The sequence below is a fragment of the Acanthochromis polyacanthus genome, chromosome 6, assembly GCF_021347895.1.
Source record: "Acanthochromis polyacanthus isolate Apoly-LR-REF ecotype Palm Island chromosome 6, KAUST_Apoly_ChrSc, whole genome shotgun sequence".
NCBI classification, from domain to species: Eukaryota; Metazoa; Chordata; class Actinopteri; family Pomacentridae; genus Acanthochromis; species Acanthochromis polyacanthus.
In genome coordinates this window covers 4,149,395-4,165,083 of record NC_067118.1, presented here as the reverse complement: position 1 = coordinate 4,165,083, position 15,689 = coordinate 4,149,395, and the positions used below count along the sequence as shown (strand labels likewise).

The 15,689-nt window shown below is 38.6% G+C and overlaps 1 protein-coding gene and 1 long non-coding RNA gene across 2 annotated transcripts in view; one reads left to right on the top strand and one right to left on the bottom strand.

Moving 5' to 3' along the window:
* LOC127534526 (uncharacterized) overlaps positions 1-15,689 on the bottom strand; it is a 308,994-nt gene that overhangs the window by 227,824 nt on the left and 65,481 nt on the right. The window lies entirely within an intron of this gene.
* The window catches only part of plxna3 (plexin A3), a 140,536-nt gene that overhangs the window by 73,718 nt on the left and 51,129 nt on the right, over positions 1-15,689 (top strand). The window contains 3 exon segments of the mRNA XM_051949856.1: positions 11,456-11,483; positions 11,486-11,560; positions 11,563-11,594. Coding sequence (XP_051805816.1) covers positions 11,456-11,483; positions 11,486-11,560; positions 11,563-11,594 — 135 coding nt within the window.

The following is a 15,689-nucleotide window of genomic DNA, read 5'->3' as shown; positions in this document are numbered from 1 at the left end:
ACACACACATGTTTACGACTGCTGTCTTTATGAGGACCTTTGTTGATGTAATGGATTCTGGCCTCCACCTGCTTCTAGCAGACATCCTCACAGAGACGGACCTTCATCCACCTGCTGCTGCGTCTGTTTGATCAGCGGTGAAGTCTGTTTGTTCACGTGTTCACTGTGTGCTGGAGACCAGTTTACACTTAATTTACTTAAATTAGCAGATTTCTTTTAGCAGTTCTGACCCGGATTTAGACCTGAACGTTAAATAAGCAGATTATAAATGGAGGTTCTGACTGGGATGTTTTATTTTGAGCCTGCATAGAAAAGAGTTAAACTGGAGAATTTCCAATCGGAGCTCTGTCTTGGATTTGGTCGATGGTTAAATCAACAGATTTTTAATGGATTTTCTGACTGGAATGTTTGATTTTGGGAATCGACCTAACAATAGATTACTCTACATTAAAGAGTTAATAAACCAGAAAAGTTAAATCTACAGACTCCCGGTGTAAGTTTGACTTAAACTTGACTGCAGCAGCTTGGACCTCCAAGTTAAATTAGTATTTTTTTAAAAGTCTCTCCTGAACGGAAATGTCAAAAGAAATCAACAGATTTTCCTTCAAGATATTAAAGTAATCTGGATCTGTGAGCAGATTAATTGGCAGATTTCTGATAGAAGTGCTGACCTGGATTTAGACTTGAGAGTTAAATTTGCAGGTTTTTAATTAAGGTTCAGATTGTGTTTTTCTGTTTGAGTCTGCAGTAAAGAAAAGACTTAAGACCAGTAACAGTTAAATCTGCAGATTTCCAGTGTAAGTTTGAGTAGAATTTGACTGGAGAAGAACAGTGTAGAACCTACAAGTTAATTTAGCAGGTTTTTATTTGAAATGTTGAAAGAAATCAACAGATTTTAAGCGACTTGTATGCAAGATATTAAAGTAATCTGAATATGTGAGAAAGGTGAAGACTTTTATGTTAAATTAGCAGATTCCTGATGGAAGTTCTGACCTGGATTCAGACTTGAGAGTTAAATTAGCAGGTTTTTAGCGGTGGTTCTGACTGGATTTGTCTCCGGCTCTGCTCTTTATCTCCCCTTTGTTGCCTTTGCATCATCTCCTCTCCGCCTGCTAACAGCTGCCCTACATATTGAAGGATGGATATCGTTGCATCACCACAGGCAGCACAAAAAATATCGCTCACACACTGCAGAAACATGCTGCACACACACACACATGCCTTCATACCACACACACACACACACACACACACACACCGAGGTGGATTAATTATTATTCGGGTTGCAAGGAGATAATGGGAAGAACGAGCAATCTGTCAGCTCCCCGAAGAGACTGAAGACTCTTCACCTTCATCCTCTGCTTCGTTCTGCCGCTCGGTAACGGAACGTATGATCCATTATATCACGCGTGTTGCCATGGCAACGATAATGCAGGATTAGCGGATGAAAGAGTTTTTTTTTTTAAAGGTTTAAACCAGAGATTAATGGATCGATGGATCGTTAAATGGGACGGTTCTGAATTTGATGTTTAAGACACAATAAGAGTCAACATGACAAACATTTCAGATGCTTTCTGGTTAATATAAAGTAACACACCTGTAGGAACTTCATGAGAGACTCGGATTTAGAGACCTTATACAGGTTAAATCTTACTCACTCGGTTTAATCGGGGGTTTTCACTTGGATTTCCTGAAAAGTAAAAGACCTAAAGAGCTGTGGTGAAAACCATCAATTTAAGACTTTACATGTATAGTTGACATACAATATATGTGAAGTATTCAACACATTGGTTCTACTTCTAAACTCTGTAATTTGGTTGAAGGGAGTAAATTTCAATAAATGTTCTGACTTGGACTTTATTGCAAATAAATAGGCATACAGAGAAAGTGAGATAGACCGGAGAAATAAGCTGTGTGAAAACCATTGACTTTCTTGTTGTTAATTTATGACACATTTTTAATGAGGTTTTGACGCTGGATCTTAAATAATTAACCCTCGTGTCGCCTGCAGGTAAAATTGACCCATTTTAAAAGTTTTGATAAATATGATGGGGTAATATGTTTCACATAAAATGTCCACTTAAACCTTTTGGGAAATTTTTAAGACATTTTCTGGTGGAATAAGAATAAAATTCTCAGCATCTTTTTGTTTCCAAAACCCTCCAAAAATATTCAAAACTTCCCAAGACGGGAAATGTAAAATTTTCACTGTGAAAATGAATTTTTTCCCCCACTTTTTGCAAATTCATAAACGGGCGGCCAATTTTGACCCTCAGGACGACACGAGGGTTAATGAAGGTGATTTTTAGAGTCCTGAAGAAGTTGTAATAATCTGTTTAGTGACTGTGTGTTTCTGGTGGTGAGTTGTGTGTCCTGGGGCTTCATCCATCCATCTATCATCTATCCATCCATCCATCTCTCCCTCCCACATCCATCCTTCCATCCTCCATCCATCCATTCCATCATCATCATCTATCCATCCATCCATCCTTCCTCCATCCATCCCTCATCCCTCCATCCATCATCTATCCCCCCCATCCATCCCCTTCCATCATCCATCCATCCATCCATCCCTCCATCTCCATCTCCTCTCTCCATCCATCCATCCATCCATCTATCCATCCTTCCCTCATCCATCCGTCCATCCATCCTTCCATCCATCTCTCCTCTCTCCATCCATCCATCCATCTATCATCCTTCCCTCCATCCATCCATCCATCCATCCTCCATCCTTCCATCCATCCATCCTCATCCATCCATCCATCTATCATCCTTCCCTCCATCCATCCATCCATCCCTCCCTCTCCATCCATCCATCCATCTATCATCCTTCCCTCCATCCATCCATCCCTCCATCCTTCCATCCATCCTCCATCCATCCATCCCTCCATCCTTCCATCCCTCCATCACATCCATCCATCCTCCTCTCTCATCCATCTCTCCTCTCCATCCATCCTTCCATCCCTCCCTCCATCCTTCCATCCATCCTCCCCCTCTCTCCATCCATCCATCATCATCCTTCCCTCCATCCATCCATGCATCCATCCTTCCATCCATCCCTCCATCCTTCATCATCCATCCATCCTCATCCTCCATCCTTCCATCCCCTCCCTCCATCCATCCATCCCATCCTCTCCTCATCCATCCATCATCCTCCCTCTCTCCATCATCCATCCATCATCATCCATCATCACCATCCATCCATCCCTCCCTCTCTCATCATCCATCCATCCATCCATCATTCTCCATCCATCCCATCTATCCATCCTTCTCCTGCATCCATCCACTTCCCTCCCTCTCTCATCCCTCCATCCCTCCATCCATCGGTCGGTGGTCCCCCATTGTCTGCTGGCTGTGGGGGATGGGGAGGAACTAATAAGCTTAACTTCACCCCTCCGTGCCTCCTCGTCCTTCCTCCCTGAGGCGCTGACGGTTGAATGAACAATGTTTAGTGTCTGTCTGGAGGAGCTAAATGGATCCGATGGTCCTCCTCACTCGTCTCTGTGAGACAAAGATGTTTTTATTTCCCCTCGTTCCTCGGTGGCAAACAGCTGCAATGACTCTGGCGTCCTGCTGGTGGCGCTAATGAGCCGTTTCACTGTAAATCATTAGACCCTGGTGTGGTTCTGTGTGCTGGAATTCTCTGAATTCTGAGCAGCTTCTGGGTGTTTCTTTAATTCTGTCTCCATTGTTCTCGCTATAATTGAGTTTTCTGCAGTTTCATTTTCCTCACTGTAGTTTTATTTTCTCACTGTAGTTTCATTTTTTCTTCACTGTAATTTCATTTTTCTTCACTTGTAATTTCATTTTTCCTCACTGCAGTTTCATTTTTCTTCACTGTAGTTTCATTTTTCCTCACTGCAGTTTCATTTTTCTTCACTGTAGTTTCATTTTTTTTCTCACTGTAATTTCTTTTTCCTCACTGTAGTTTCATTTTTCTTCACTGTAATTTCATTTTTTTTCTTCCCTGTAGTTTCATTTTTCCTCACTGTGGTTTCATTTTTCTTCACTGTAATTTCATTTTTTTTCTTCACTGTAGTTTCATTTTTCTTCACTGTAGTTTCATTTTTCTTTCCTCACTGTAGTTTTATTTTTCTTCATTGTAGTTTCATTTCTCTTCACTGTAGTTTCATTTTTCCTCACTAAATGGTCTACTTTTGGAGATTTTCTTTTACAAAGCGTATAAAATCTGATCTTGTGGTTCAGAAAATTAACTGAGCAGATTTCTAATAGAAGCTGTGGCTTCAAATTAGCTCCATAATTCCAAACTCATTCTGTCACTCTTGTATATTCTGTTGTTTTTCTGTATTTTATTTTATTTTACCTCCACTTTCTCCTCTCGTGTTCTGTTTCTTGTTGTTCTTCTCTTCATTGAACATCCAGCTTCTGGAACTACTTAGTTTCCCTCCAGGGATTAATGAAGTCTACGTCTAAATAAATAAAACTGTCTCCATACGTAGCATTGAATTAGAGGATTATTATTTTTGGGTTTGTTGATGGTGACGGTGGAGAACAAAGACGACACTGAGCCGCTTAAATCTGCAGATTTATTTATCTAAACATCTAATTTTAATAAGGAAAGTAAAGATCCAGTAAATGTAGGCGCTTCAGTGGAAACCACCGGGACTAACCTCAGAATTACCAAAGACAGCAGGAAAATGTGAATGAAATGAGAAAAAATGTTCCACTTTTACTCGTGTTGCTGTTCATTATACAAGTCTATGTTGAGATTTTAAAGGATAATGAGGATATTTTTAAACCTGAAGCCTAATTTTCTATCTTTCTGGTTCTAATGAGCTAAAAAGTGTCATTTAGTGTCTTCCAGTGTCATTTCTACATTTTTGTGTCATTACTACAACTTCTGTAATTTTCCATCTTATAGTGTCATTTTGCCATCTTTTTAGTGTAATTTTTGGATTTCAGTGCCATTTTTGAAACCTTAACGCCATCTTTGATATTTTTAGTGTCATTTTTGCAACTTTCTGGTCATTTTGCATTTTTAAAGTTTTGCACTTTTGAATGATTTAAAACAGAAAAATTGTTGGATTTATTCAGTATAGAGCAAAAAACTGAGCAGTATTCTTGTTTTCATTCTGTCGTGACAGAATAACCTTTAGAGCAGAAGAAACTCAGCATTTCTTGTCAGTGTTGATGATTTTTCTTGGTTTAATAATAAGTCTAGTGGTTTCTACTGAAGCTCCTGTGATCACTACACCAGACGACACACCACTAAAGTTAATTCAGTGAACTTTCTCTTTAAATTCTGGTTTGATTTAACGTAACTGAATGTTTTAAATCTGGTGTTTGAGCGTCACGGCGACACGTTGAAGATCTCCATCATTCAGCTGCTTTGGTTTCAAAGAAAAACTGAAGAAAAACATCGTTTTTAAATTTGTCACATTAGTGAGACGAGAGTCCGAAGCAGAGAAACAGCAGCAGCTGGACGAAACCTGAGTGTGTGTGTGTGTGTGCGTGTGCGTGTGTGGCGTGTGCGTGCGTGCGTGCGTGCGTGTGCTGCAGGTGTTGAGTTTCAGGCCTTCATGAATGAAAGTCAGCAGCAGACAGATTGAATGAGGCTGAACGAGTTCGTTAACAGACACTAATGATGGAACAACAGTCGCCTAATTTAGGGTCTGCAGTGGAATAAAACACAAAAAAATACAAAGAAAAGTGGAAAAATTTGGACCAGGAAACGGCTTTTTGCATATGGGGAAGGCTTGAGTCCTAATGGAAGCTTTTACTTTGAAAATATGAAATGTTGAACCAAATTATTCTGGAATTATGTGGATGAGCCCAAAGTTTGAGTGTAGATTATGTTAGACTGTAGATTGTTAGTAAAGCTGAGGGCTGCAAAACACTCGAAAGACTGTTTACCAAGAATCTGGCAGTCTACTATAGTACTAGAGTTTTCTAATGAAATTAATCTTAAAAGGCACAAGAAGAGTCGTCCAAAGGTTCTTGAGGTGTTTCAGTTGAAGCCAAACTGTCCCATGAACATGAAGGAGGTCTCCAGAATCAGCAGCATTTTAATGGACTGTAAAGTTTTATGGGACTAAAATTAGATGATTTCTAATAGATTTCCTGATTTATGTTGTTTGACAAACAGCAAAAATCTGAGAAATACAGTCTTTAAAGAGGAAAGGAAAATTGCTAATTAAATTGGCCAGATTTCTGATGGGACTCAAAAATAGCTTCCATGCTAGATGTGTTAATTATCAATATTTCTATTCTCATATGATGTCTGTTTGATAAAGGAAATACAGAAGATTTTAGAAAGTTAAATTAGAAACTTTGAAAATAAGCTTGTAGAACAAAAATTAGAATTAAAACCACCAGATTTCTGATGAGACTTTAGTTTCAAAAGCTAGAAAATGATGTTAATCAATGGAAGTTCAAACAAAAGTTTAGCTCCCTAAACTTTAACTGTGAAAAACCGAATCAGCTCATACATCACAGAGTTAAATTAGTGAAACTTTAAATGGAAGCTGGGCTGTTTTCTAAAAGTTTTAATGGACTGTAAAGATTTCTGGGACTATAAATTAGATGATTTTTAAAGAAAGTTATGCATGGATTTGTCATTTTCATAAACAAAGACATTAACTCTACAGAGAAACTAGTGACGTTAAATCGACGATATGTAAGGAAGTTCTGAACTGAATTATGACGATTTGGGCAGTTGCAGTTTAGGAGGTTTAGAGTCGTGAAAAGTGTGGTGTGTGTGGTGCTGTGTGTGTGTGTGTGTGTGTGTGTGTGTGTGTGTGTGTGTGTGTGTGTTGCATACACACATACACTCGGAGGTATTGCGTTACAGTGGAATTTCATGCAGCTGGCTACAGGCCTGAGTGTGTGTGTGTGTGGTGGTGTGTGTGTGTGTGTGTGTGTGTGTGTGTGTGTGTGTGTGTGTGTGTGTGTGTGTGTTTTATCAGGTTTCGCCAACAGCTGAGCAGAGTAAACGGTGAAAAACGGTTTGACTCTGCGGTCTTAAATCAGCAGATTTCTGATGGAACTTCTGACTGCATTTCCTCAAAGACGCCAGAATCCGAAGGAAAAAGTCGCCGTCACTCTGAAACCATTAAATCAGCAGGCTTCTGGTGGAAGTTCAGACCTGATGGGTTTTCTTTCTGCTTCGTGCTGAAGAAACACTGATGAGATCAGGTTTTATTTGAACCACAGACAGAGTCCAGTTCGTGCCTCATTAACCAGCAGACGAATCTGATAAAACACCAAAATTCTAATTGGAGTTCTGAATTTAAAGAAGCAGAAGGAGGTTTGGCAGAAAAAAAAGGCTTGATTACAGTTAATCAAACATCTTTAGTAGAATGTCTAACTTGGATTGTGTTTGTTTGAGAGAGAAAACATAAATGCTCAAGTTTCCAATGGAAGTTTGAATGTGATTCTTTTTAAAAACAAGAATTAGCTGAGAAGAACACTTGATGTGTTTAAATCAACAGATTTCTGATGGAAGTTCTGACTTGGATTGTGTTTGTTTTGAGATAAACTGAAGTTAGAGTGTTAAATTAGCTCAGTTTCTGACTAGGATGTTGTAATCAGGTGTTCTCTGATGGAGGTCGGCGACTCTACTTTGTTTTATAGGAAAGTCTTGAAATCCCATCGTTTAAATGGAAGTTCCTGAATGATTCCAGATGGAACTCAGACCTATGTTTCTGAAGGCAGCTTCAGGTGGAGAACAGCTGCTGGTGGATCTAAATTAGGATGATTGGAGCAGCTGGAGGCTTGATGAAAGGTCCAGATGCTGACAACAACACACACACCCACACAACACACACAACACACACACACACACACACACACACACACACACACAACATCAGATCCACAGAGACACAGCAGACGGATTGTATCCAGAGGTCAGAGGTCACAGTGTGTGTTACTGTGTGTGTATTTTGTGTGTTTTTGTGTGTTGATGGTTGAATTCCTGCTGGGAGTCAAAGGTTAAAGGTCATTTCCTCCATCGCTCTGTACCTCCATTCTTCTTCTTCATCTACTCATTCTACTTATTCTCCTACTTCTCCTTCTTGTCTTCTTCTTCTCCTTCGTCTTTCCTTCTTCTTTTCCTTCTCATCTTCTTCGTTTTCTTCCTCTTCTTTGTCTTTCCTTCTCTCCTTCTCGTCTTTCCCTTTTTGTCTTCTTCTTCTGTTCTTCTCCTTCTCCTTCTTCTCATCTTTTTTTAAATCTACTTTTACCTTCTTACTTCCTCATCTTTCATCCTTTTCTTGTTCCAGAAAAACAAACTGTTAGCTTAGCTTAGCACAAACACTGGGAGCGGGTGGAAACTGTTAGCATCGCTCCGGAGACAGAACAGCGCCACCTGCAGCCGCCAGACTCAGAATCTGACATTTTATTTATCTGCTGTTTGACTTAAAACACCTGAAGGATTAAAAAAGGTTTTCTGAATTGGTTGTGAAGTTTTACAGTTTTATAGTTTATGATTTTGCATTTCCACCTCAAAGTATTTTTACAGTCGGTGTGTTTGTGTTGCTGCAGTGTCCTACTTTACCGTCTCCTCCCCACTGCCGTGTGTGTGTGTGTGTGTGTGTGTGTGTGGTGTGTGGTGTGTGTGTGTGTGTGTGTGGTGTGTGTGGTGTGTGTGTGTGTGTGTGTGTGGACTGGGTAATTATACGGGGTTCTGGGGACCTAATGTCCCCAGAACCAGAAGGAAAACCAAAAGAAATGTCACTTGTGGGGACCTCATTTGGTCCCCACAAGTTTAAACAGTGTTTTCTTGGCCATGTGTTGTTACTGAAAAGTAAAAGTGCAAAACGTTTCTTTAGGTTAGGCATTGTTTTTGGTCTGGGTTAAGGTTTGGTTAAGGTTAGAGTTAAGGTTAGGGTTAGGGGTTAGATATGAATGGGAGTCAATGGTAATGTCCCCACAATGATAGAAAAACAGTGTGTGTGTGTGTGTGTGTGTGTGTGTGTGTGCAGCTCGTCAGCTCTAATTAAAGTCGGCTGCTTAACGAGCAGACAGTAATTAACACACTGAGAGAACGACTCGTCCTTCATCGCTCCTCATCAGGTCCTTCCTTCCTTCCTTCCTTTCTTCTTTTTATTCTTTATTTTCTCTCCTTTCTTGTCCTTTTTCCTCATTCATCTCCATCCTTCCTTCTCTGATTCCTTCTTCTTATGTTGTTTCCTTTCTTTTGCATTTCTCTTCAGCTTTCTTTCCATATTCCTTTCTTCCTTTCTTCCTTCCTTCCTTCCTTCCTTCCTTCCTTCCTTTCCCTTTTCCCTCTTTCTTCTTGTTTCTTCATTTTCTTTCCTTTCATGTTCTCCTTTCATTATTTTTTCTCTTTCCTTCCTTCTCGTCTCTGTTATCATCTCCCTTTCCTTTCATCTTCCTCCTCCTCCTCCTCTTCCTCTTCTTCTTTCCTCTGTGGTGTTTTTCTGGGTCAGAATGGGGGGAGGAGGGGGAGGTTTGGGGGAGATTTGGGGGAATCTTATTTTAGTCGCTCCACATTTAAAACTCAGCCTCATCGTCGCTGTTTAACACCTTCATCTTCATCATCTTCATCATCCTCTCCCTCAGTAATCCCATTACTCTCCCTTGTAATCCCATTACTCTCCCTCGGTAATTCAGACTACTCTCCTCAGTAATCAGACTACTCTCCCTCAGTAATCAGACTACTCTCCTCACACTGTAAATGCCACCCTTTTCCCACCAGAAACACTTCAGAGTGAGACGTCTTCACTTCCATTAAATCTTTGCAGGGATCAATATCAGATGATCAGTTTAAAATCCTGATCAAATAATTAATCTGACTGGACGTTCTAAAATCAGACAGTTTTTCATCTGAAATTTCACTGAATTTTAAAGTTGTACAATTTTTAATATTTTATTTGTCACAGTTTTAAAGTTTATAGTTTTACAATTCACAGTTTTTATGTTTACAGAGGGCTGCACAGTGGTATGGTGGTTAGACTTTTGCCTTGCAGCAAGAAGATCCCGGTTCAAATCCCGGCCTGGGATCTTTCTGCAGGAGTTTGGCATGTTCTCCCTGTGCTGCGTGGGTTTTCTCCGGGTACTCCGGCTTCCCCCACAGTCCAAAAACATGCTGAGGTTTAATTGGTTACTCTAAATTGTCCGTAAGGTGTGAATGTGAGTGTGATTGTGTGTCTGTATATGTAGCCCTGTGACAGACTGGTGACCTGTCCAGGGTGTCCCTGCCTTCACCCGAGTCAGCTGGGATAGACTCCAGCCCCATGACCCTAGTGAGGATAAAGTGGTGTATAGAGGATGGATGGATAGTTTACAGTTTGTAGTTTTATAATTTCACAGTTTGGTAGTTTTCCAGTCTAACTGGAATGTTCTTTAATCAAACAATTTTCAGCTGAAGTTTCACTGAATTTTCCCAGAGGAGATTTTCTGATGTGTGAAAGAAGCTAAAGAATTTTATTCTACAGAAAAATAATGATTATTTTCTGAAGTAAATTCTTCAAAACATTTAATCTGCTTTTTCTGGTAGAAGTTCTGATTAATATATTTAACTTTATATGGATTTATGCTTAAAACGTCAGTCAACAGTTTTTCTGATTGAAGTTCTGACGTAAAATTTTAGCATTTTGTTTTTTATTTATCTTTCATTTTCTCCTGAAATCTTATTTTATTTAGTTTTGTTATGTTATATCATTACTTTTGATGTTCAGTATGATGATCATGTTGTGGCTTATTCTGGTCAGTTAATTATTAAATCAGTGCCTCATGTTAGCCACATTAGCTTATCTGAATACTCTCACTACTTTGTGTGTTTTGAAACAACAACGACAACAATAAAACTTTTTAAAAACAACAAAATGAATTAAAATCAACAAAATCTGAGAAACAGTGTTTACATGCTAGGTCCAGCAGCTCAAGTGTGTGTAACATGCTAGCATCTCTAATTAAGACCAATAGAATGGCTAATTGAATGCTAATATGCTGTTTTCTGCTTCTCCAGCTCATTAGCATCCTTTTAGTGTTTCATTAGTAATTTAGCATCAAGCTAAGAGTGCCCTGTTAGCATCAAGCTCAGAGTGCCCTGTTAGCATCAAGCTAAGCGTGCACTGTTAGCATCAAGCTAAGCGTGCACTGTTAGCATCAAGTTAAGAGTGCCCTGTTAGCATCAAGCTAAGAGTGCCCTGTTAGCATCAAGCTAAGAGTGTCCTGTTAGCATCAGGCTAAGAATGTCCTGTTAGCATCAAGCTAAGCGTGCACTGTTAGCATCAAGCTAAGAGTGCACTGTTAGCATCAAGCTAAGAGTGCACTGTTAGCTTCAAGCTAAGAGTGCACTGTTAGCATCAAGCTAAGAGTGCACTGTTAGCTTCAAGCTAAGAGTGCACTGTTAGCATCAAGCTAAGAGTGCCCTGTTAGAGTCAGGCTAAGAATGTCCTGTTAGCATTAAGCCAAGAATGTCCTGTTAGCATCAGACTAACGTGTTTGCCTCCTCCGTGTGTTCCAGATCCGTGTGGACGGGATCCCGCCGCCGGCCAGAATGCTTTGCTGTATGAGACAGTGACGGTGGTGGAGGGGAAGCCGATCCTCAGAGACATGGTGTTCAGCCCCGACCACAGTACATCTACCTGCTCAGCGATCGACAGGTAAACACACCTGAAGCAGCTTCACAGTCAGACTTAAAGGAAGAAAACTATCTGTGTGAACAAAAAACAAAGTTCAAGGAATTAAATTAACAGAAATCTAATCGAAGGTCTTCAAACACAACAAGACAAAGGTACAAAACATATTAAGAGGTACAAAATGGACACAAACCCACGTCTGCGTCTGGAGAAAAGTTTTGTCCTGAAGAAACTTTTCTGAGGCAGAAATCAGCAGATTTTTAAAGAAACTTAAAGTTTCTGCACAAAGAAAATCAACTCATAAACATCCAGGAATTAAATTAATGGACGTCCAGATAGAAGAAAAGTGTGTGTGTGTGTGTGTGTGGTGTTGTGTGAAATATGAATTGTGTTTTTAACATCTGCAGACAGGAAGTTGTGAATATGAATATGACTCAGCTGGCGCCACACACACACACACACACACACACACACACACACACACACACACACACACACACACACACACACCTGCAGTGTTTGTGTGTCCTGTGTGTGTTAACAGTCTTATCTTCCTACTGAGAGGAAACAGAGTTCAACAACTGTGAGTTCCTGTGCAGCTGAAGACTCTCAAAACCAGAAACACACAAACCAGAAACACACAAAACTCTCCAACAAGTTTGTTTTTATTGTTTTTCTTTTCTGTCCATTTTCTTGTTCTTGTCAGTTTTTTGTTTGTTTCTATTATTTTTTTTGCTTTTTAAGTTGTTGTTGTTTGGTAATTTTTGTCAATTTTGTGTTGTTTTTTGTTGTCTTTGCAGTTTTTTTGCTTTTATTGTCCCTTTATTTTGTTTTTGTCTGTTTTAATTGGTTTCTATTAGTTTTTGTCAGATTGTTTGTTCATTTATCAGTCCTTCTGTTGTTTTTGTTTAGTTCTGTCATTTGTTGTTGGTTTTTGGTAACACAAGTTGTATTTCACACTCATTTTGTTGGTCTGTGAGTGTTTAAACCCTGATGTCAGTGAACAGCTGGTTGACGCTGAACGTCTCTGTAGAATCAAAACCTTCATTCCTTCATCCTCAACTCACACAAACTGTTTAGAGAAGAAAAATCATGTGATCAATCCTCCTGTCGGGTCGATTATTGATCAGTTATTGGAAATTTCCATGAATTTATCAAAGGTTCAGTCTTAAGTTCAACATTTAATCTGTTCCTCTTAAGACAGTAAAACATCACAATAACTGAATGTTCTGAGTATGTTAGCACCGGTGCTAATTAGTTTAGCAGCAGCTTCTGGACCTTCTGCTAGCGTAGCATTGTGTGCTTTTAGCATTTCAGCTTTAGAGCTAACTAGCTTCGCTTAAACGGCTACTACTATCTGCAGTGCTTTTGTTGTAAAAAAAACACATGAAAAAAGTACAAAACATTTAAAGGGTACAAAACTGAAAAAATACAAAAACACAATTAGAAAGTACAAAAACATAGAAGAGATTAAAAAATGACATCAAAAAGGTACAAACACATTTAAATATACAAAAACACATTTAGAAGGTACAAAAGCCCATTTAAAAGGCACAAAACATACAAAAAGCTAGAAAAACACATCAATAAGTACAAAAGCACATTTAACAGGCAAACACATAAAGAGTAGAAACGCACAGAAAAATGTCTACAAACACATTTAGAAGGTACACAAATGCATCTCAAAGCCACAAAAACACATGAAAAAGAAAAAGACAGAAAGGTACAAAATCACATTAAAAGTTCATAGAAAATTTTAAAAGCTAATTTGTCTCTGGAACTGGTTCATTGCATCACTGGGGTACCTCCAATAACAAACTTACCCAAAAAGCGAGTCAAATTGTTGCAAATTCTTCTCCTTGTGGCAAGTAAAACGATTACAAAAATGTGGCTCAAAGCTCAGTCCCCGACAACAGATCAGTGGAGGGAGGGCTTGAGAAATGTATACCTCATGGAAAAAATAACAGCCCAACTCCATTTGAGGATGGATCAGTTTAATGATCTCTGGGCCCCAGCAGTAAATCACTTCCATTGGACTACTTAAATTAATCCATCAGTTTGTATGACAGACAACTGGATTTTGTTGTATTTTTAATGGGAGGTTTTGACTGTGATTTTATTTAGGTATATTATTTATTATTTTTGACACATATATAATGTGAAACATCTTCTTGGAAAAGTTGAGGATTTTTGTTTGATTGCCGAGATGCCCCACGTTTGTGTTGTTCTAACATGTTAAAAATAAGCAAATGTAAATTAAGCTGAGCATTACTTAAATAAAGAATTGTTCAAAAAAAGTTTATAGAAGAGATTAAATTAGCAGATTTAAAGTTGGAGTTTTGCCTTAAAGGTGTTTTAATAGATACAGAAATGTTCAGTAGAGAAATAAAAAGACTTTAGTGTTAAATCTGCAGCTTTTAATGAATTTTCTGCGTTAGATATTTAAATAAAACTATTTAGTTCCTAATGTTTAACACAGAGCAATCAGCAGACTTTCAATTGAAGTTTTGACCTGAAATTTGCAGAAAATTGTCTCTAAAGGAGGATTTTAAAACCGTTAAATCAGCAGATTTCCTCTTGAAGTTTTAACTTGTAAACGTTTTTTATACACTGGAAATTAAATCAGCAGATTTCTGGATTCTCATGAAGACTCGGAAGTTCTGACCTGAAATTCTTCATTAATTTTTTACAGAGAAAATCCTCAGGACTCATTTTCTGATATTTTAACTTTCATAAATCCGCTCCGTGTGAGAAATCAACATAAAAGAGTTCAATCAGCAGATTTCTGCATGAAGAGTTTCAGCAGAGAAATAAAGACCTGGATGTTAAATCAGCAGGTTTGTGAGCTTCTGACGGGTCGACCCGAATATAAAACATCAGATCCACAAACCTTCAGTTCCTCTGAGATCAGCAGCTCAGTTTCTGTTTCTCTGCAGTGTTACATAAACTCACATTTACATCAAGTGTGAGCAGCCGAGCAGAACGTGGAGCTGCAGCCGAAGGGTTCTGGAGGATTTTCAAGGGTTCTGAAGGTTTTTGAAGGCTTCTGGAGGTTCCTTATATTTTCCAAAGGTTTTCCTATGGTTTGTAAATGATTCTCAAGGTTTCTGATGATTTCTGGGTTTTGATGGTTTCTGGAGATTTCTTGTGGTTTCTGAAAGTTTCTGAGTGCTTCTGGAGGTTTCTCAAGGTTTCTGTAGATTTCTGAAAGTTTCTGAAGGTTCTCAATTGGTTTCTGAAGGTTTCTGGAAGTTTCTGAAAGTTTCTGAAGGTTACTGGAAGTTTCTGAAAGTTTCTGGGGGTTTCTGATTTCTGAAAGCTTCTGATGATTTCCAAAAAATTCTGATGGTTTCTGATTTCTGAAGGTTTTTGATGGTTTGTGATGGTTTCTGAAGGTATCGAATGGTTCCTGAAGGTTTCTTTAAATGTCTGAAGGTTTATGAAGTTTTAGATTGTTTGATGAAACTTCTATTAAAAATCTGGTCCAATTTTAGTTTTATGTTTAATCATAAAAATGATCATTGAACAGTTTTTCTATAAATTATATTGAAAGTAAAGGAAAATGTATGTGTTAATAGCAAGAGATTATTGTTTTAAGACAAAGAAAATTTTGCCAGAAATCAAGAGTTTCATGTTTTAATTTAGAAAAAAATGTTTGTTTGTTTTGTTTGTTTTGTTTGTTTTGTTTTGGGGGGGGTTCTCGTGTTCATTAAAATGTTTTTCATATTTAATATTTTATTTTCCTACCTGTCACCCAGTCAGCCTCATCACAGTCACACATATATTACCTTAAGATGTTTGTGTTTCTCATATTGGGGGCCATCAACTGTGGGACCTACCCGCCTTATGGGGACATTTAGTCCCCACTTCACATACGAAGACAATAAGTCCCCATAAGGAAGATAATTAAATTTTAATGTGAACATGGGCGAAGGTCGGAGTCTTTATTTTCTTCAAAATCAAACCTTGTGATGTTCTGATTCCAAACATTATAAGATGGTTGATCTGAGGTTCTTGTAAAGTTGATCCTTTAGCAGATTTCAGTTGGAGGTTTAGAATCAGATTTAAGCAGAAAACAACGAAAAGATTCTCAGTTAAACTTGTGAATAAACATTGGTG